Source organism: Calidris pugnax, unplaced genomic scaffold, assembly GCF_001431845.1.
Source record: "Calidris pugnax isolate Ruff unplaced genomic scaffold, ASM143184v1 scaffold19, whole genome shotgun sequence".
NCBI classification, from domain to species: Eukaryota; Metazoa; Chordata; class Aves; order Charadriiformes; family Scolopacidae; genus Calidris; species Calidris pugnax.
The window spans coordinates 2493574-2514354 of NW_015090775.1; the positions used below are offsets into that span (position 1 = coordinate 2493574).

At 40.3% G+C, this 20781-nt stretch overlaps 1 protein-coding gene across 1 annotated transcript in view; it reads left to right on the plus strand.

The window, feature by feature from the left end:
- The window catches only part of NEBL (nebulette), a 283351-nt gene that overhangs the window by 64267 nt on the left and 198303 nt on the right, over window positions 1-20781 (plus strand). Inside the window, exon 3 of the mRNA XM_014946207.1 lies at window positions 18962-19046. Within this exon, the coding sequence (XP_014801693.1) occupies window positions 18962-19046 (85 nt within the window). The remainder of the gene's footprint in view (window positions 1-18961; window positions 19047-20781) is intronic.

A 20781-nucleotide genomic window follows, 5' to 3' on the forward strand; every position in this document is an offset into this window, starting at 1 on the left:
TGTTGTGGTCACATAGTGCAGACAGTCCACTTTCATCTGCTGAGCCAGTTGTTCACTTTGTTTCTGTTCCAGTGACAGCCCCTGCTGCTCCTGTGCATCAGGACCAACTGCTTCTTAGCCTGGGTCACCTTTGCTTCCTTCAAAGGCAATTGTGGCTTGAGTGCTTTTGGACCAGTGGGGATCTCAGTGGAGTGTCTTGTAGTAGATATGTGTGCATGTGTATAACACAGCAGTGCTACAGTAAGGAATGTGCCACCAACAAGGACAGGGTAGGTTCAGGGTAGGTTATTGAGTATCAGGGTAATAGTCACGTGTGAGAATACTTAGTTACTGTAGCCTGGAAAAACAGAAAAAATAGCCATTACTTTGCAAAGGACCTTGGAAATTTTTTCCTCTATGCTCTTGTTCTGTGCTGAGTCCAAGTTTTTATCTGTGCACTGACAAGATTCCCGCGGAGGGCTGCTGAGCGGGTACATGAATGCATGAGTACTCTGTGGCACATTTACTGAACTTGTGTTTCATTACACAAAATCTATTTTGTTCAACTTCACTCTGCCTGGGAGGGCTGAAGCACGTGCTTGTACATGAGCTTCATGTATAAATACCTATGGATTCTCACTGCTCACCTCACAAATGAAGTCACAAGACAGCTGGGGTGTTGGCACCTCCTAACTTCTGCACTTCGTGCTCAGCCTGTTTGTTGCACTCTCATCTTTGATGAAACTCAGGGAAAGCCCTGCTGAGGGCATAGTACATTTTCTATTCTGGTATATATTTCCTTTTCCAGCCTCCTGGGGCACAGTGCACTTTCTCGACTTAGTTCAAGACAGAATTCAGATTTTACCAAAGGACTAAACTTCTGCTGGGTGTGGACCCCACTTTCCACAACGTAAGAGCCATCCCAGATCCAAGATATCTGTACAGAGCCTTACGAATGTGAATGGAAGCTATCATGGGGTCATATGATACTTCACACTGAAGGGACCTCAGGAGATGCTGCTCAAGTTATAGTCAGTTGTGATCAGTCAAATCTTGAAAACATGCAAGGATGGATCCCATGTAACCTCTTTGGGTAGTCTTTTCCATTACTTGACTATCCTCATGGTGGAAGAGTTCCTTGTTATGTCCAGCCTGAGGCTCTCTTTTTCAATTTATGCACATTGGCTACTGTGTTCCCACAAGGCATGGCTGTGAAGAGCCTGGCTCCCTGTTCTTGATATTCCTTGCAGGAGTTCTTCAACTCCTTGTAGGTGTTGGAAGGCTGCTCTTAGGTCCTTTCAAAACCATCTCTTCCCCAGCCTAAACAGGCCTTGTTCCCTTTCCCTGTTCTCACTGGGCAGGTGCTTAGCCACCTGACCATCTTGGTAGCCCATGTTGCTCTCACTCCAGTTTAATGATCTTTCTGGTATTGGAAGCCCAGTGCTGGATGCAGTATTGTAGATGCAGTCAGAATAATTGCTTCTCTGGATCTGCTAGCTGTGTTCCTGTTAACACAGCCCCAGGCATCCTCCTGTGTAAGGAGAAGCTGTGTTGGCCCATGCAGGGTGTGAGCAGAGGGCTCAGGCTCTCAAACAAAACCAGGGTGTTTTAAACTGCAGCTTGCATTGTCAAGCAAGTAGCAGGAGGCAGATGGTTGAGCCTTCTTCTCTAGTAGTGATCAGTATGCCACCCTGGTATGTCTCTTTCTGCCTCCATCTGTTGTCAGGCTGGTGGTGGAGTAACCTATGGTGGGACATATGCAGGGCTATCGTCGTATGCCGCACCACAGAGAGAGAATTGTACACATGGGTAGCTCTACTGCTGTCCCTTTTTGCAAGAATTATTGTTGGAAACAGAACTCTTTTCTGGCACATCAGAGTCCTTGTTCATTTGTGCTTCTCTCCCAACACTTTCAGCTAAGAAGCAATAGGCAGAATTTTAAGGTTAGAGATTTGAGAAAAAGCCAATGACAGAAGAAAGGGACGAGAAGTGAAAGGCAATGAGAGAGTCCGAGTTGTGTTTCCCTGGTCAGATGCAGTGCTGGCCCCTGGAAAGATTTCACCTTGATCCCACTACTGGTTTTACTTTGATTATGAGTGTTTGCAGCTGTGTTTTCCTCATTTACCTTGGCAGTTGTTGGCTTTGGAGAGAAAAAAAATATATGAGAGTTCTTAATAGTGGGAAATTTACTATTAAGGCATAGTAGTGACAAGTAACTAGCAACCATAACAAAATTTGACTGTTGGAATATAAAATTTATGTGTCTCTTTTCTTTCTCATTTAAACCACTAATAGAAAGATAGGGTTTTGAACCCTGTTTTCAATTTTTATCCTGGCATCAGAGAATAAAGGTGGGAGCATCTCAGAAAGTCCAGGAGTTGTGGAGGGTGGGTACATATAGCTGTCTCTGAAAAGCACATCGGTATTATTGTAATCTCTGCCATTTAATCTATTGTTTGTATGAGTGAATTGTGTAGTCTGATAGCTCTTAAGTGCATTTTATCATCCAGATATTTTTGTTTTCAGTTGGATAACCGGGGTTTTGAACCCTGTTTTCAATTTTTATCCTGGCATCAGAGAATAAAGGTGGGAGTATCTCAGAAAGTCCAGGAGTTGTGAATAGGAGGATGGGTACATATCGCTGTCTCTGAAAAGCACATTGGTATTATTGTAATCTCTGCCATTTAATCTATCATTTGTATGAGCGAATTGTGTAGTCTGATAGCTCTTGAGTGCATTGTATCACCCAGATATTTTTGTTTTCAGTTGGATAACCGACCTAGCAAACTTGGGCTTTGGTGTGCAGAGGTTTTCCCTTTGCTTTTCTTGGCCACTGCTCTGCTCCAGAGGTGCCTTGAGCTTTCTCAGGTGATGTCTTCCTCACTGTGATTTGAGTAGAAGTGATGATGCCAAACACCTTGGAAATCTTTGTGGCTTTTGGTGAAAATGCCACCAGACCTCCATCAGCCAAAGACTCGCATGTACGTGATTTGAGTAGAAGTGATGATGCTAAACTCCTTGGAAATCTTTGTGGGTTTTGGTGAAAATGCCAGCAGACCTCCATCAGCCAAAGACTCGCATGTACTGGTGCAGGAGGACAGATAGATGAAGGAACGTGGTAGAACTGAGCTCTTCTGCAGACTTCAGCAATGTGTTTTAAGTTTTGAAGGAGTTCCAAGTTTTTGCGGTTTTAAGCAGGTGCTTAAGAGATGCTTCAAGCACTTGGAAAGGCTTCAGTTTGAATGTTGAAACTGTTCTTATTTGCTGTATTTTGTTCTTGTGTTAAAAGTTATTTGTGGAAGGAACCCTATGCTGCTGTCTGGTAGTAGACTTTTTTCAGTGTAAACATCCATATGAAGCCCCCAGGAATAATCTCACTGCAAGGAAGGAAGTATGGTTATATATCCAAGAGACATTTGCAGTACGGTTCAGTTTTGGCATAAGGCATATGGCTCTTTAAGCTTTAAAATATTGTTTTATTTTCTGAAATATACAGAAAATACAGAGTTTTTGGAATCGAAAATATTTTTTTTTAGTGTAAATTGCATCAGTTCCATAGAGGAAACCATGTGCTTTACCAGTGATTTGATGTGAGTTGGCTGGCACTCAGGTGATTTTTAGTCACTGAACTGCTTCAGAGGCTTCAGGCTTCTTCCTCGCTAAGTTGCAAGAAATCGGTGGAAAAACTTCATGTTCCTATGAACGGACAGGGTTGGCTGGCTCACTGTGTGCAAAGATTATCAGTAACTCTGTTGGAAAAATAAATAAATATCATCTAACTCCCAATACAAAAGTTAGTGATTCTGTGGAAACAGTTAAAGTTGCCTATAGATAATGAAATAATTTTCTGGATTGCTCTTTCATTCATTTTTATAAAATAAGTATTATTTTTTAAAAATAGTTTGGTAGTAATAATTTGTATGCAATTGAAATAAAATTTGGAGAGAAGGTCATCAGCACTGAAGTGAAAATGCAGAACAAAATGCTTTAGTCAAAAAAATTAGTTTACCTGCTGAAATAAATCCTCAGTTTAAATCCTCTGTGGTCTTGCAACCTTGATTTATTAACTTAAGATGAGCATTTAATTGTTTGACTTTCTTTTATGCTAGCAGGGAAAAGAGGTGGTACTGAGCATGCACACAGATAACAATAGTAGTAGAAATACTGGTTTTTCAAGCATGAGACTGGTTTTAGGTGTTCATGTGGAAGCTTCAGCTATGAACATATTTCTTGCGAGTCACTGTGAACTTCAATACAGCAGCTACAAATAGTTTGCTTTGCGTTTCCTATCATCTATCTCTTTATGTCTTGCTCAAAGACACATGTTCAGTTTTATTCTGAAGGGATTCAGTTGCCCCCTGAGGGCTCTGGCCATAGGGGATCTAGCTGATGGGTTTGTGGGACATACAGAGGTGTAGTGAGGTGTAGTATGACCTGGATGAAGGGATGGAATGTACCCTCAGCAAGTTTGCTGACAATACAAAACTGGGAGGTGTGGTTGACACACTGGAAGGCTGTGCCTCCATCCAGTGGGATCTGGACAGGCTGGAGAGCTAAGCAGAGAGGAACCTGGTGAACTTCAGTAAAGGCAAGTGTAGGGTGCTGCACCTGGGGAGAAATAACCTCCTGCACCAGGACAGGGTGGGGGCTGACCTGCTGGAGAGCAGCTCTGAGGAGAAAGACCTGGGAGTCCTAGTGGACAATAGGATGACAATGAGCCAACAATATGCCCTTGTGGCCAAGAAGGCCAATGGCATCCTGGGGGGCATCAGGAAGAGTGTGACCAGCAGGTCAAGAGAGGTCATCCTACCCCTCTGTTCTGCCCTGGGGAGGCCCCATCTGGAGCACTGGGGCCAGTTCGGGGCTCCCCAGTTCAAGAGGGACAGGGAACTGCTGGGGAGGGTACAGCAGAGGGCTACAAAGATGATGAAGGGCCTGGAGCATCTCTCTTACGAGGAGAGGCTGAGGGACTTGGGGCTTTTCAGTCTGGAGAAGAGAAGGCTGATGGAGGATCTGATTAATGCCTATAAATACTTAAAGGGAGGGTGTCAAAAGGATGGGGCTGGTCTTTTTGCAGTGGTGACCAGTGACAGGACAAGAGGAAATGGGCACAAACCTGAATATAAGAAGTTCCACCTAAACATGAGGAGGAACTTCTTCACTTTGAGGGTGGCAGAGCCCTGGAAGAGGCTGCCCAGGGAGGTGGTGGAGTCTCCTTCTCTGGAGACATTCAAAACCCGCCTGGACACGTTCCTGTGGGACCTGCTCTGGGTGGACCTGCTTTGGCAGGGGCTTGGACTAGATGATTTCTGGGCGTCCCTTCCCACCCCATGTGATTCTGTGTAGAAGGGACTCAGACAGTGACATCTGACAGGTTTGTGGCCTTCAGCATTTAGGAATAAGGAGGAGAGTTAGGAGATGTTTCTCTTTCTTTTTTTCATGATTATAAATACCCTCCGAGGTCTTCTGTGTTCCTGTGGTGTAAATGCTATTTACTGGCTAAGCTGTGTGGTTTGAAGCACAAGCTTTCTCTTTAACCTTACGTGTATCCCATGTTTTTACGATTAGTTCAGTCACTTCCTTTCTTCCCCATCTATCCCATAACTCACCTTTTTGCACTTGATCTAACAGACATTACATCTGCTCTTACAGGCTGGAGTTTTACATACCTCATGGAAATTACTTTCTCTTCTGCATTTTGTTGTAATTAAAGTATTTGGTTTATGCTTTGGAAAGCCCGTCTTGGTGAATTAGCTTAGGAATAGTTTGCATTCCTCTTATATCCTATGCAAGTAACATGGGTTTGTTTGTGACTAATTTACATCTTAAAAGCTTTGTTGGTTGGGACATGGGCAGCCATTCAGCAGGTTCTCCTCTTTCCAGGGAGGCAGATGGGAAAGGTTTCTTTGCCTTTTGATCTGAAGTTGTTGAGAGAGGCAAATCAAGAGTGAGGTCTTCAGGCTAAAGGAGTGAAAAGCTCAGGTGTTCTAGTGTTCTTCTCATTTCAGTAACTTTCTCTCTGGAAACTTGTGAAAGTCACCTCAGATGACATCCAGTGCAGTTGCTTTGGTCTCTGAAACGATATTTGGGTAGAATTTAGGGTCTGTGTCCCAGAAAGTGGTGAGAAAGTCCATGCTCTATCAGTTACTTAAAGCTTATTCATTTGTGTGAGTCTTTATTGAGAATATTTAGGGCTGTGACACAACCCCTATACTTTAATGGGAAGATACATGGTGGTGTAGTTTCAAGCAGGAGAAAAGAGAGAAAGCAAAGAGGGGAGATTGCAGCCTTTGTAGCAACGCTGATGGGGCATTTAATTAGCAATGGCAACTGCACCTGATTCTAATCAAAATAATTAACAGTCCATGAGGAGCAGAGAGCATAATGTATGCAGAAATTCTGGAGGTGTTTGCAGGGTATTTGTGAAAATATGTTACCTGGTTGTTGCACTTTCATGGTAAATAAAAAAAAAATATAAAAATTCTGTAGTTTAGTCTGATTACATAGGCTTTGGAGTCTGGTACTTACAGGCTGCATCGTCTGTGAAGTATGACATTCAGACTGACAGACAGTCATCATGAGGGGCCTAGGAAGTGTTACATGAAACTGTATTAAATTAATTTAATAATACATTGACTTTTGCCAAGTAACTGCCGGTCATCATGAGGGGCCTAGGAAGTGTTACATGAAACGTTATTAAATTAATTTAATAATACATTGACTTTTGCCAAGTATTTACATTAAAAGTTACAGCGTTTGCTTTTACATTCTCTTACCCTTTCAGCAGAATAGGCCAAAGCAGGCTTTACTGAGACCATTCCTCATTTGCAAGCAAAAGCTGGATGTGTCATCCAATAATTTTGTGTAGGTAAATGTGCTGTAATATGAAATCTTATATGCTATCTTTTCTAAAATGCTTGCATGGTGGAACATTTTTTCTTGTTCTGTTATTACTAATTTTATACAAGTGCATACGTTAAAGGAGACAGTTCATAAAGCTGTACAGATAACACATGCACTTAAAATTCAAAATATGTGAGCAAGCAACTAGTAAAATTTTTGAAATGATTAGAAAAATTATATTTAATGTAAAAATATAAATCCATGCTTTCTCAAGGTATTTCTTTGCAGTATTAACTAATTTGAAACTTGTACTGTAACGAAAAACCTGGAAATCGTCCCGAAGAGGAAATGATTTCTAAATAAATAAAATTTAAAATGGTAGTAATAACAGGTCAAGTTTTTTATATTTGAGCCTGAAAAAAGTAAATACTGAATATTTTTTATCAACCGTGAGTTTGTATACAGTATTACTTGCCAACCCTATTAGAAATGCAAAAGCAGAATGGTGGCTTTGCCCTACTAATTTTGTCATTTTCCACTTGGCAAAACGCCAGCTTTTCCTTTTTTTTTTTTTTTTTTTTCTTTAATTTACTTTTTTTCACTGCTAGCTTGGAGTTGCTGATGTTGGCAGAGTTTTAGAGGACAAATGCTTAACACACTGTGGTTATAGTTAAAGAAGCAGCAATATTAAGACCTTGGAGACAAGTGGTTTCCATCTCTCTTCTGGTCTCCTCCCCTAACTTTTTCACAGTGCCCAAATTACTTAAGTTACAATATCTGATGTTTACTACTATAGGTAGTTGCAGAAACAGTCCCTTTAAAAGGAGTAGTGCATGACGTAGATGGCTACGCTCTCCAAGATGACACCTGTAGCTCCTGAGGAACTCAGTCAGTTTTGACTTGAGCTTAGTAGCCTTGAGCTTAGAACCCCTTTTAGCTTTTAGAGATCTTAAATTTTCCACCCTCTTGATAGCCATCTAAGTAGTAATTTTTGTGAGGTCAAAAAACCCCGTGATGTCTATCTGGCACTTATTTCCCGTCTGTCTTCCAGGAGACTTATTAGTGTCACCCTGGTCCTATATGCCATGTCTTTGAATGATAACTTTGGAATTCAGAAGCACTAATAAATTGTCTAATATAGCTTGGCTTTAGATCTTTGCAAAAGAGAAGCAGAAGGATTAAAAGCCAGTAAGTGTACACAGAAGAGTTAAGAATTAGAAAACAGGGAATCTAGGAGCTAGAAGAAAAACCTAGTCCATATTGTTTCCCAGGTTTTGAGCTTATAATTAGTTTTCTTCCTTCAGTTTTAGGAGACTGCAAGAGCTGCACTCCAATTTCATTACAACTTTGATCTACTGATATATGGCCTAACAGTTTTTTCAATGAATGAATGAGAATTCAATTTTTTAGTAGCAAACATTCTTTTAGTCAATACTTTCTTGGAAGACGAGGGCTTAATTCAAGCAGTAAGCAGTAGATAATCAGTCTTTCTGGATCTCTGATGTTATTATAATAGATTTTTGACATTAAAAATTTTAGAATGAAAACTCTATTGTATTTCTTGTATTTGAAAAGCTGGCAGAGAAAAAGGCATTATTAGGATAGATTCAAGTTTTACTTCTCTTCTGCTTTTAGATGGACTTAGTATCAGGAAGCCTAAATGTCTGTTTAGATGTTGCATTTAAATCCCCTTACTGAGTACTTCCGATTGCCTAGGAGCTTTTTGAAACTCCTGGATCTGTTCTTAAGTATGTGTTTATAAGACATGGTTACTGGCAAGATTTCCTCAGAATGACGAAGTGAACATTGAAGTGTTTCTTGTGTACAGTGTTTTGTCTTAAATGCCAACCACTGGTGTGCTGCACAGAACATTAATAACATTAATAATAATGCATAGAAAAAAACAACAATTTGGGGTGAAACCCTTTTCTTTATGTTCATCAGTAGAGTGGGACTTCTAATTCTAGGCAGGAATGCAAAGACTCTTGGATATTTGGGCAAAGGTTGTTCAGCCTGAAGAAGAGAAGGCTCCAGGGAGACCTTATAGCGGCCTTCCTCTATCTGAAGGGGGCCTACAGGAAAGCTGGAGAGGGACTTTTTACAAGGCGCTATCTGAAGGGGGCCTACAGGAAAGGTGGAGAGGGACTTTTTACGAGGGCATGTGGTGGTAGGACCAAGAGGTCATGGCTTCAAACTGGAAGAGGTTATATTTAAATTAGATATCGGGAAGAAATTCTTTGCTGTGAGGGTGGTGAGGCACTGGAAGAGGTTGCCCAGAGAAGCTGTGGCTGCCCCATCCCTGGAGGGGTTCAAGGCCAGGCTGGATGGGGCTTGGAGCAACCTGGTGTGGTGGGAGGTGTCCCTGCCCAGGGCAGGGGGTTGGAACTCGATGAACTTTAAGGTCCCTTCCAACCTAAACTATTCTATGATTCACAAAGTAGCTTTAAATTCTGCTAATAAAAGGAGATTAGATAATGTTACCCAACTGGCTACGTGTTTCAGCACAGAAAAGATGAGAGTTAGGTGTAGAGCCTGTAACTGAGCTTGATTTCCAATTTGCTTGTTGGGATTTGCAGCCACGTCGGGCTGGACAAAATCCTACACCAGCTGGGTTGTGGTGTTTACTATCTTTACAATTTTCTGTTACAAATATGCTATTGCAGTACTGAAACAGTATTTTTTCCAATATTCAGATGAAGAATGTAGTTTTTATCTTAGGCGGGTTCTTTGTTGTGCCATGCTATTTAATGTGAATAGGTCTTTTGAAATCCTCCTTGATTAACATTTGAGGGAGGTCACTTAGCATATCTTAGACTGCTGCTTGGGGGGGAGCCTTTCATGTCTTCATCAGTCATAAGAAAGCTTGACTTGCTGCACAAGCACAGAAAGAGTTGTTTGTTGTAAGTGTGGCAGGCTGAGGTATAACACCCTCCTGGTGTAATGATGACTTTCTATTTAAAGTGTCTTACTGTGTATGAAGGGTAGGAATAGGCTAGATGTGCTGTTGGAACATCAGGGAAATAATGTTGGTTAAGCTACTTGTAAAGATGCAGTTTAATGTAACGCGCTGTTCCTTTTGGTAATAAAATGATTAAATAAATTACCTATATAGTCTTTGACACATTTCATTGAATACAAATAGATTTTATTACCTGGGGAAGACTTACATAAAAGATTTAAGTATACATACCTGTGATTAGAAATAAGATGATGAAATGACAGTATTTGGAAGAAAGGAAACTACTTAACTTTCAACTTTAAGCCTGTCAAGACTTGGTAGTGTTGATATGTAAGAAGGGAACCCGTGGAGTTAGTCATGTACAGAAATACTGACTTGTAGCAAGCAGAGAAAGCTTTTACATGAGTAAATTTTTTTTTTTTCATATAAGTTCTTATTACTTGAAAATATTGCAGAACTTGGGGGTGGGGTGGAAATATTCCAGAACTTGGGGGTGGGGTGGATGGGTGGGAGGAAGAGACATGGACGATGGGTCAGATGGACGGACAGACATCACATTTATTAATGACACGGTGCTTGAGATATCGATCCATTTCTGGAAGAATAATTAAGAGGAAAATTTAGGAAATTTGTAAGAAAATATGCCACTGCTGTATGCGTGTTATACCCCAGTCAAACCTAAAACTTGAGTAAAGGTTTGATAAATATCTGTATCTGTAGCACATCAGGACTATGCTGAAGTAGGCAGATCAAGCATTTAGACCTCTGCAAAACATACTGCTTTTGTGGTGTAGTTCTGTGTACTCTTGCTGACATTCTTTAAAGATGACAGCAAGATGTTGAAGGCATAAAAAAAAATAGGCCATAGCAACTATAGGTCATACTAGGTGTCAGGTGGTTCTTCTTACTGTGCTAGATCTGCTGTAAATCTGCAAGTGAAGTTAGTGAGAAACTCAGCTTCAGTCTGTGCTTTTCGCTGCTCATATTCATGGACTTTTGTCTCCTGGATATTTTCAAAGAAATAGTAATAGTCACACTATCTGGAAGAGAAGTGTTTGGAAACATTGAAGGACCAGCCTTTTGTTGTGTCACTGGCGATCACTTTAAGGAAACTTTGCTTTTATATATTTTAAACACCTGTGGAGTTTTCTGTGTCTAATGTACAAACCCAGGTGAGCTCTGGGTCATCTCACCGGGTGATATCCTGGGAGCAGTCGTGTGTGTCTGCTCCCTTCTTGGCTGATTTCCTGTGCTCTTCAATGGATTTTGCTGTTGCAGTCAGATTTTTGTTTAGTGTTTATCTGCCACAGTTGCCTTCGCCTGCCAAGTCTCCTTGGACTTCTTGTGCATCTTTTGTGGATCCTCCTCCATCAGGGGCTCTCACTTTTTTGATCTGTTGTTGATACCAATTAGTGTGCTGCTGATGGCTTCCTGCACAGCTCCTGGCTAGTGAGCTGCTTATCATCTTCTTTCCCCAAGCATTGGCATCCCATAGCTGAGGAATAGGTAATTTATAGAAATGGTGAGTGCCTGGCTCTACTGAAAATTCTGGCAGTTCTGCTTTTGACATCCGTGGTGCTTGGATTTTACTCTTTTTGATCTTTTTTCTAAATCTGGATGCCCCTTATATTATAACAATTATTTTTATTATATGGTAAGTTTCTCATGTGTTCCTTCTACTGGAAGGAAGTGGAATTTTTTCAAATCTTTAAAGTGAAAAGGTTTTGACCTGAATTTCTTGAGAAGAAAGACTCTCATCTCCTTAACAACGTATTACACACATGTGTAATAAACATGAAAGGAATTTTTTCAAATCTTTAAAGTGAAAAAGTTTTGACCTGAATTTCTCAAGAAGAAAGACTCATCTCCTTAACAGCGTATTACACACATGTGTAATAAACATGAAATTGCACAAGAGATCTAAAAGAAAAATGTGAGAAATGGGAAAAATCTGAGTATCACCTAAGAGCTGGAGGATTTTTTCATTCTGAGACAGTTTTGGGTAGGAAGTGGGAAGACAGCAATCCTTGGTGGTCAAAGCATGTGCCACGCTGTCTGCATGGCACAGTGCTGGTGGTGGTGGCCTGGCAGCACTTGTCCTTCTGTCTTCACCAGCCCTTCTCAGAGCAGTTCTCAGGGCAACTGATTGAAATCAAAATCTCAATGTGGGAACACTGCAAATTCAGAGAACCCATTTATCTGCTGACTGATACCTGAAAGTGTATTTGGAGTAGGTTTCTTAGTCATTTTAGTGTTGTAAGTATAAAGTCATTTAATGTTGCTATGTCTGCGCTTTTTTTTCCCAAAAACATAGTACTGTCTGCTTGAGGAACGTTAATGCTTTTGGGTATGGGCTGTGCAAATGTTTGAAGTTTACAAAATTTTACTACTTTTTCAAAATAAATTGGCTTTTAAAATTCCAAACTAAGCTACTCTAAGTTCCACATCTTCTATTTAACCTGTTTTCCACGGCTGCCTCTTCTGCCAGTGATTATAGGATTACTGTGTAGCCCACTTCTCTGTGATTTCAGGTGTTCTTCATCAATGTGACACATTTGTAGAGCTAACGGCTCCTCTGATACAGTAGAATTTCTGTATGTAGTCTCAAATGGAGTAAAATGGAAGTTGATATTAGCATTGGCTCCTCAATTTTTTCACAGTTGTGAAATGATAACATCGTTTTCTACCTTGCTATTTTTCAGCCTTTAGCAGAGGACACTAAGGCACTGATCTGTGTCTTGGGGCCAGATACATTTGGAATTTTTAATGAGGTCCCTAGCCTTAGCTTTCATCAGGAGGCCCAGATATGGGTCTCTGTAGACAGGTATCAGGTGGAAGTCTGGTAGCACAATGGTGTGCAACATGTGTCTGGTTGTATGATAGTGTGATGTGGATGTTTCACTCGCTGCAGGAGCGAGGATGTTATGGCTTACCCCAACAGCCAGGTGGAATATCCTTGCTTGTAACATTTTTTATTTTTTTTTTTTCATGGATCTTACTGTTTGCTAAATCTGCTCCAAACCAATGCAAACTCATATCTCCAGGGGGATTTATCTCAAACAGGATCTTGTATTTAGCTAGCATATGGGAACATCTTTCTTTTTAACTTCAAATAAGGACTACAAATGCACAAATTAAATATCTGAAAAAGTCCCTTGAACAATAGAAGACAAAGATGGAAAAATATTTTCCAAAGCAAGCTAATTGCAGCCAGGGTATCTATTCTTCATGCAGCCAGGTAGATACCGGTAGCCAAAGAGAATGCCACCTTCAGAGGCATTTGTAGAGAATTGTGGAATCTTCCTTGTGCACTTCATTCCCTGAGTTCTGCCATCTGAAGCTGTATTATCCACTAGTTACATTATTCCTCCACCAGAGGCCTTTATAATGGCATGTGAAAAAGTGATCTTGCACAGAAAGTTCAAAACAAAACCCAGAGAAATCCCTCCCGGAGCTTCAGAGCAGAAAGCACAACCGAGCGAGAATTTCAAAGCGAGAATTTCAGCTGTGGGCAAGGTTTCCCCCCTGCTGCTTCTTTCTCTGCTGTTGTGCATTTTGGGGAAGGTAAGGAGTGGGAAGCAGTCCCATGCCTCTTCAAACCTGGGGGTAAACTGCCAGTTTAAACACTCCCTGGCTGAGCACAATTTAATATCTTACCACCTTTTTCCTGGGTAAATTATTTCATCTCATGCCTTTTATATGAGAGTTAATTGGAGATCTCCTGTGTTTCTTCTCTGTGTTTGTGGATGTGGGCTCAGATCCCAATTAACAGACTGGGCCCTTGCAGGTCTGATATGGAGTTTCTCTACCTGTCCCCTAGTTGTTGTGAGCTTGGGTTGCATCCAAATTATCATTATCCACTATTTAATTTAAATTTGAAACTTCTGCGTCCATGATGCGGAACTGCTACTTATAAAAGCATAACTAACTTTTATAATTTTTTGTAATTCTTGTAAAATTAGTTTAAATTAATGTTGCTATTTTTCAGCTTTTTTTTTTTGTTCCACTGTATTACTGCAACTAAGTGTATTTCCCCCCTCCCCCCCCCCATATTATTATCTTTTAGAGTTCACATTAATTAGAAGAACACTTAATCCAAACAGAAATTAGGAGAGGACAGATACAGCCTATTGTGATAGCAGTGATGGTAATTGGTATTATGAAAAGATGTGATGGAGCTGACACTCTGCTTAGGAGAATAATTTTTTTTGGTGTAGTTTGTGGCTGTTCTCTGGCTAAAAGATATAACAGATTGTATATTACTGGCAATTTATGCATAGGTATTCTAGGTATTCTAGGGGAGTGATAACCCCACAGAAATCTAGCAATTCTGAGAAGGGTTATAATTCTGTAACTGTGAACAGTTAATGTTACAGGTAGAAAGTACACACACACACACAGAGAAAAATCTCCCAGTCATAACGAAAATGTTGAATAAGTCAGAATGAGACCTGAACAAGTTAATTTTAGTACACGCTTGAATTAATCTCAGGTTTTGAATCTGACCCTTTTCAAAAGAGGGAAAGCTGAGTCTTCATCCCATTGTCTCTCAGAATATGTTTTTTTATTCCTTTTGTTGGTTTGAAAGTGTGGAAAAGCTGATGAAAACCTTACAGCTAAACAAGTATTTGGGAGATGTTCCAATGTGTAGTCATTGGAAAAGCTAGGAAACTTTCAGGTACTTTCCTGAATTCTTGGAGGTTTTACTGAGATTGTTTCCAAATATCAAAAGTGAAGGAGTTTCCTCATAAGGAGCCAGAGATTGAGTTGTGGTTTGATTTATTAATCAAGCCGTGCAGCTGAAGCAGGCAGTACAGTAACCCGCAGCACCATACTGTGTATCCTGATTTGTTCTGCAACTTCTTGTATAGGTCTTTATACAGGATTAATCCTAATAGCATTAGCAGGGTAAGACATATTGCTAAGTAGCCTTAGACTACTAACAAAGACTTAAAACAAACAAAAAAAAAATCCTTTGGACGTTGCTATTAAATAGCTGACATGACATCAACCTCTTTAACCAATTCCCGGCTTTTTCTCAGACATCATCTCGGACAAAAGGGAAAGGGAGCAAGGGATTACCAGGGACCATGATAGCACTGTCAGCATTTTGAATGAAAGGCTGTTGCCATCCAGTTACTCATCCTTATACAGAACGTTGTAACGAAACACAGTATGCTCTTAAACTGATAGTTAAAAAGCACATTTGATCATTTTAATGCTTGTGTTTACAAGCCTTCTATTTCAGTCAAGAGCATCCAATGGTACAGTACATCTTTGCTAGTTTTCAGATCATTTAGTATCTTAAATACTGATATATGAAAGGATCCTGAAGACATAGTATCAGTAAGCTTAAAACAAATGTGAATGCTGAAGATAGGATTTAAATTTAACACTAGTCTTTTTAATGGTTCTGAGGCAAGAATCTCCATAAATTAGAAGGCTGTATCTAAACCTGTGTCTTTCTGGTTTGATATACTGTGTAGGTGGTTTCATAAATCAGCTGCAGTTAAAATGACAACCCATAGTAGAATGCTCTGCTAATTTAATTTTGCTAAATGATTCTTTTTAATCACTGTAATACATTGCGATAAATGGTTAATGTGATCAGTTTAAAGGCCCATTTAAATTTCAGCAGGCTTTTTCACTTCTGTCATGTGTATTGTTTAATTCCATGGTCAAATGCAAATACTTTTCATTGATATAATCAGTTTACATAGTCATTTCAAGCATAATAAGGCACTGTTTGTTCAAGGCTAAGCATACCTTTTTTACTTGAAGTATGGAGCTACTGCTTCTAAAGGAAGTGATGATCTTAGATCCATCAGTTCTTAAGTGGTTTGCTCTGACTGTTGAAATGCCTGTGAACTTCTGAATACTGATTGTGGAAGAAACCATTTCTTTTGCAAATGATCACAAGTAAAAGCTGGTGTATTATAGGGACAAGGTATATGTTCCTATGCTTCAGATTTGGAAGCCTGGCTTTAGAGAGACATTCTCTGCCGCTCTTGCTAACAGGGCACCCAAGCGTTGTGACTGTGACACTTGCCTCAGTGTTGTCCACACGTGTCACGAAGGGATTAGGCCAAAACCCCCATCTGAAAGGGATGAGTACGGGTGATTGCTGTGTTCACAGTGCCAGGGCCATGGTATGTGACCACCATGGAAAGCCGTGCTGTCAAAGTTTGTGGGAATGCTTTTAGCACTCAACCTGTGCACGACATCACTTTTTAATTGCCCGTGTGGTAGTTGAGTTTTTTTGGGGCGGCAGGAATTTTGTCATCTATGTGAGTTACCCTTGGATATCTGAATGGCTGCTATTTTTTTAAGGCGTTTGTTATGCACCGTTCATTGCTACAATCCTCCTTGGATATCAGCATGCTCTGGCTGTGAGGTGGCTTGTTGCCTTCCCCATCTGTCCATTGCTGCTTTCCAAACAGGGCTTATGACCCTACTTGTGGCTAGTCTGGCATTTGCTTTTCTCCTCTATATACAATAAGGAAGGGTGAGATAGAAGAGGTGAAATAAAGAGGGGGGGGAAAAAAAAAAAAAAAGCCTTTCTGGAAGCATCTTCCTTGTCCCAAGGTATTACACTGTGCTGATGCCATCTGCTTCATGCAAGAGCCAGTTCCACTTGATGTCCTCTAAGCAAAACCCGTTTCTGTCTCCCTGTGTGTTGCTGGAGCTGTGGCTAAGCCATTTGGCTCCCTGGCATCCTCTGGCTGTAAGGGGGGGGTGGTGAAAAGGGAGGGAGACAGGCAGCAGCTTATGCAGTACTCACGGTGGTTTCTCTAGCCAAAGCTACACCTTAGGTGGGACTTGGGAGGACTTGGCTGTCACTACAAAAGACCAGGCTGGAGGATGTCACGTCTAGAAATTTCGTTTTCTAGTTTTCAGTGACATGAGGTATCTGAGACAAGTGGCTAACGTAATGGGTGGCAATGTATTTCACTATAAGCTTTTGAGCTGTGCTGGGCACTGGTGAGGCTCCACCTTGAGTACTGTGTCCCGTCTAGAAATTTCGTTTTCTAGTTTTCAGTGACATGAGGTATCTGAGACAAGTGGCTAACATAATGGGTGGCAATGTATTTCACTATAAGCTTTTGAACTGTGCTGGGCACTGATGAGGCTCCACCTCGAGTACTGTGACCAGTTTTGGGCCCCTTACCACAAAAAAGACATTGAGGGGCTGGAGCAGGTCCAGAAAAGGGCAACGGAACTGGTGAGGGGTCTGGAGATAAGGGGAGGTTCAGGTTGGATATTGGGAAAAATTTCTTCACTGAAAGAGTTATGAAGCCTTGGAATGGGCTGCCCGGGGAAGTGATTGAGGCACCGTCCCTGGAGGTTTTCAAAAGATGGGTTGACATAGTGCTTAGAGGCATGGTTTAATGATGGGGGGTGTTTTTTTTGTATAGTTTTCTTTTTTTTTTTTTTTTTTAAATCAGAAGTTAGGTTGATGGTTGGACTAGATGATGTTAAAGATGTTAAAGGTCCCTTCCGACCTAGACAATTCTGTGATTCTATGATTCTGAACGTATATTGGCATTATTCATCTGTCTGCCTGTACGCAACCTGGGATGGCTTTTACATTTCTGTCAGGGAAAAGTTCCTTCCATCAAAGCGTTGCATCTTTGCTCTTTCTGTGCAGTTATCAGTCCTTGGGAACCCAAAATCCCCAGGTTGTCCCGTATTTCTCCTGTGTTTCCCTGTGTAGTGACATCATAAATGAGGGGATGTTCCACAGCCTCTTGATGCATCAGTGTGTGGTATCGAAGTCTGGCAATTGCAGGGTGTCTGCTGGGGGACATCAGGCCTGTAGCAGAGAATGGACTTTATGAAATCCAGGCAGCATTTCTTGTCAAGTATTGCTTTTCTATTTCGGAACAGGAAACACTCAACTTTTGGCTAAAATCCAAAATCCTTCTTAATTTTTCATGGGTGTTTTACCGAAACCATGCACTTTCTGGAAATAAAGCTTGTAAATGGAAAATAAAACTTTCTTACAAAATACAGTTTTGAATGAAAATATGTATCATCTTTAGAAGGCACAGAAATGTTACGATAGAGCTATAGCTACTTGAACTAGTTGCTGGAAGAACACTTAGAGTCTAGAGTTTGAACATGGAAATGTTTAATACTGAATATCTTCGGTCTTTAGCTGCCTGCTTACTGCTTACTCCCTCTGCAGAAATTACGCTATGAATGTTATTGTGTCTAAAATGCTATGCCTGTTGTCTTGTACCTCTGAAATGTTAGAGTGATGAATGGGGTAGCTGGCAGATGTAGAAAACTGTGAGTGGTAATGGAAGGCACGAGTAAGGCACCTCACTTGGTTGTAAGGTGAATATTTTGGCTTGAGACTGAAGATGCTGGAAACTAATTAGTTAGAATCAGTTTCCTCATAGCGTTGCTGGCTTGTAATAATATACCTATTTTGGGATAGAGTATTTGTTATTTCCCTCTTTTTGTGCTCTTTTCGTACTACTACTTTGGGTTTTTTTTGGCTGTAAAGTTGCAGCGTAAGTCCATGAAAATGAATAAATCATGGTTCTGTAAACGAGTGGGACTTGACTATTAACGTTGTTTATCAAATGCCAAAGCAAATAGTAGGAACATATTGTCAAGGAGTAAAATTTCAAATGAAAAGAGAGATTCCTGATAGATTGCAGTTCTGAGAACTTTGGTACTGGATATTACAGCGCTGTATTGACACATTGACCATTAAAGTATTTGACTTTCCTGTACCCAGAAGGTACCTGCCTTGATCCTTCTGGTTTCTGCACTAATGGATTTAATACACCATGGTACTCCAGCTGCACTCACTGATGTCACTTCACTTTCTGTAAAACACTTCTGTTTTAAGGCCTTTTAGTTTAGTCTTTGTTTAGCACGGAACTATACCAAGACGATGCAATTAAACATAATTTTGCTCAGTCTATTGAAAACAGATTTTGGCTGGTCAGTCTGCAGTCTATGGGCAGGTTAAATGGGTGGGACTTAAACTCATTACAGGAACCTCTTCATGTTGCTTCTGCAAGGCGTGACCGACACAAATACTTCTAATACAAACCCAGTAAACCATGAAAGAGTTCTGTACGCTGTAGGAAAGAGGGGTGGGATGCATTTGACTTTCTAGCACGTGTAAATATTTACTGTTCGGCTTTGTGCTTCTTCTTCTAGACATTACCCAAAGCAGTCCTTCACTACAGTGGCCGATACACCAGAAAATCTTCGCCTGAAGCAACAAAGTGAATTGCAAAGTCAGGTAAATCAAATAATTCTTTTGTTTCGTTATTATTAGACTGTCAGTCAACTTCTCTATAGTTTTTCTAAGTAGTATTAGTATTTCTTTGTGCTAATACATAGTAGCACTCTAATTGTAATAAATATTTTTAGGTTGGTATAACACTGCGAAACTCAGGGGTTTATTTCTGCTCTCAGTTATACGAGTTACTGTGTGATGTTACATACTAGTTACTGTTCTAGTTAGACAGATTTAAGTCCATTGACACCAGTGAAATCCTTCATTTTCAACAGCATACAAAGGATCGAAGTAGTTCCTAATGTTTGAAATGTTACCACTCAACCCAGAGTGTTCATTTGCATTAGACAAACTGTCATTGTTAGCTTGCATCAAACTTAGTCATAAAATAGCTGTGTGATTAGCAAACAATTAATTTGTCATTAGCAAACATTTAGAAGCCTTTAATACCTGTCGACACTGAACTGACTGAATGATCGGTTTATGGATCTGTTATGTCCTTTGTGAACTCATATATGGAGCAGTCTGTAAGCCAGTTGTGAGAAATATGTTCTCAATCAAAGCTTATGTCAGTTATCAAAAAATACATAATTCCTTTACCTCCTCCTCTCCTGCCCCAATAACTTTCCTGTTGTTTGATTTTATGTGACACTGGAAGTTGGCCTGGCTGTGAGACAATTGAGACAAGTGCTAATACTTGATTGCATTTTATTTTGTGAAAGTTGTTTTGTATTTTTTTTTACTATTGTTGTTCTAGTCTGGATTTAGTTGTAATCTCTCATTATTAATTGACAACAATAATTATCAATTTATGTAATAAAAAACCATAGCAGAAAACAGTAGGCAACAAAAGCTTTCTTGTTTAGGAACTTCTCTGTAGGTTAATGGGTAAAACCACAGGAGTGCTAAAGAGAAATGCCAGCACAGATATTTAGCACAATATAAATTTTTCAGAATTCTTTACCTTTTGCCATTACAGTTATTGATTGTAAAAGTTATAGAAATTCTTTTGTGCTGAAATTGTGCCATCTGGAAAGAGGAGAGTTTGTGGAATGTATGTCTCTTGACTTCAGCAGTTTCTAGAGCAGAGTTGCTTCATTTTCTTGTAGTTCAGTGGTTCTATGGACCATAATTACCATTCTGTCACAGAGTTAAGAGGAACTTGTAAACTATACTTTTTACAGGTCTGTTTAAAAGAATGTAAACTTTGAGCCCGCTACTTTTTTTAGTGGCTTGATGGAAAATATTGGGACTCAGAAGAATAATAAAATTTTCCTCCTCTTTCTGTTGTTTTTTCACTGGATTGTCTTGTGTATCTGTACACGCAGCCACGTGCACGTGGATATATAGAAATTTCAGGCAAAACTTAAAGCAATCAGGTGTATGCTTTGCCAGTGGCTACTGCTGTCTGCTTATCCCCAGGATATCAGTTATACCATGGGCGAGTTTGCCCTCTGGGACTTTAATGGCTACTGCTGTCTGCTTATCCCTAGGATATCAGTTATACCATGGGCAAATTTGCCCTCTGGGACTTTATAAGGATTCAGCTACATGAGTCTAATTTGGTGACAGCTCTCAGGAGATGGGTGGAATGGAAGAGGAGCTGGGTGACTTCCTCACAGCTATGTCACCTGCCTCGGGAGCCCGTGGTGAAAAAAGCCAAGGCAAAGATTTCAAACCTTGTGCTCACAATTCTGTACCTTTACTGTCATGTGAGTCATGAACCTTAATCTAAAAA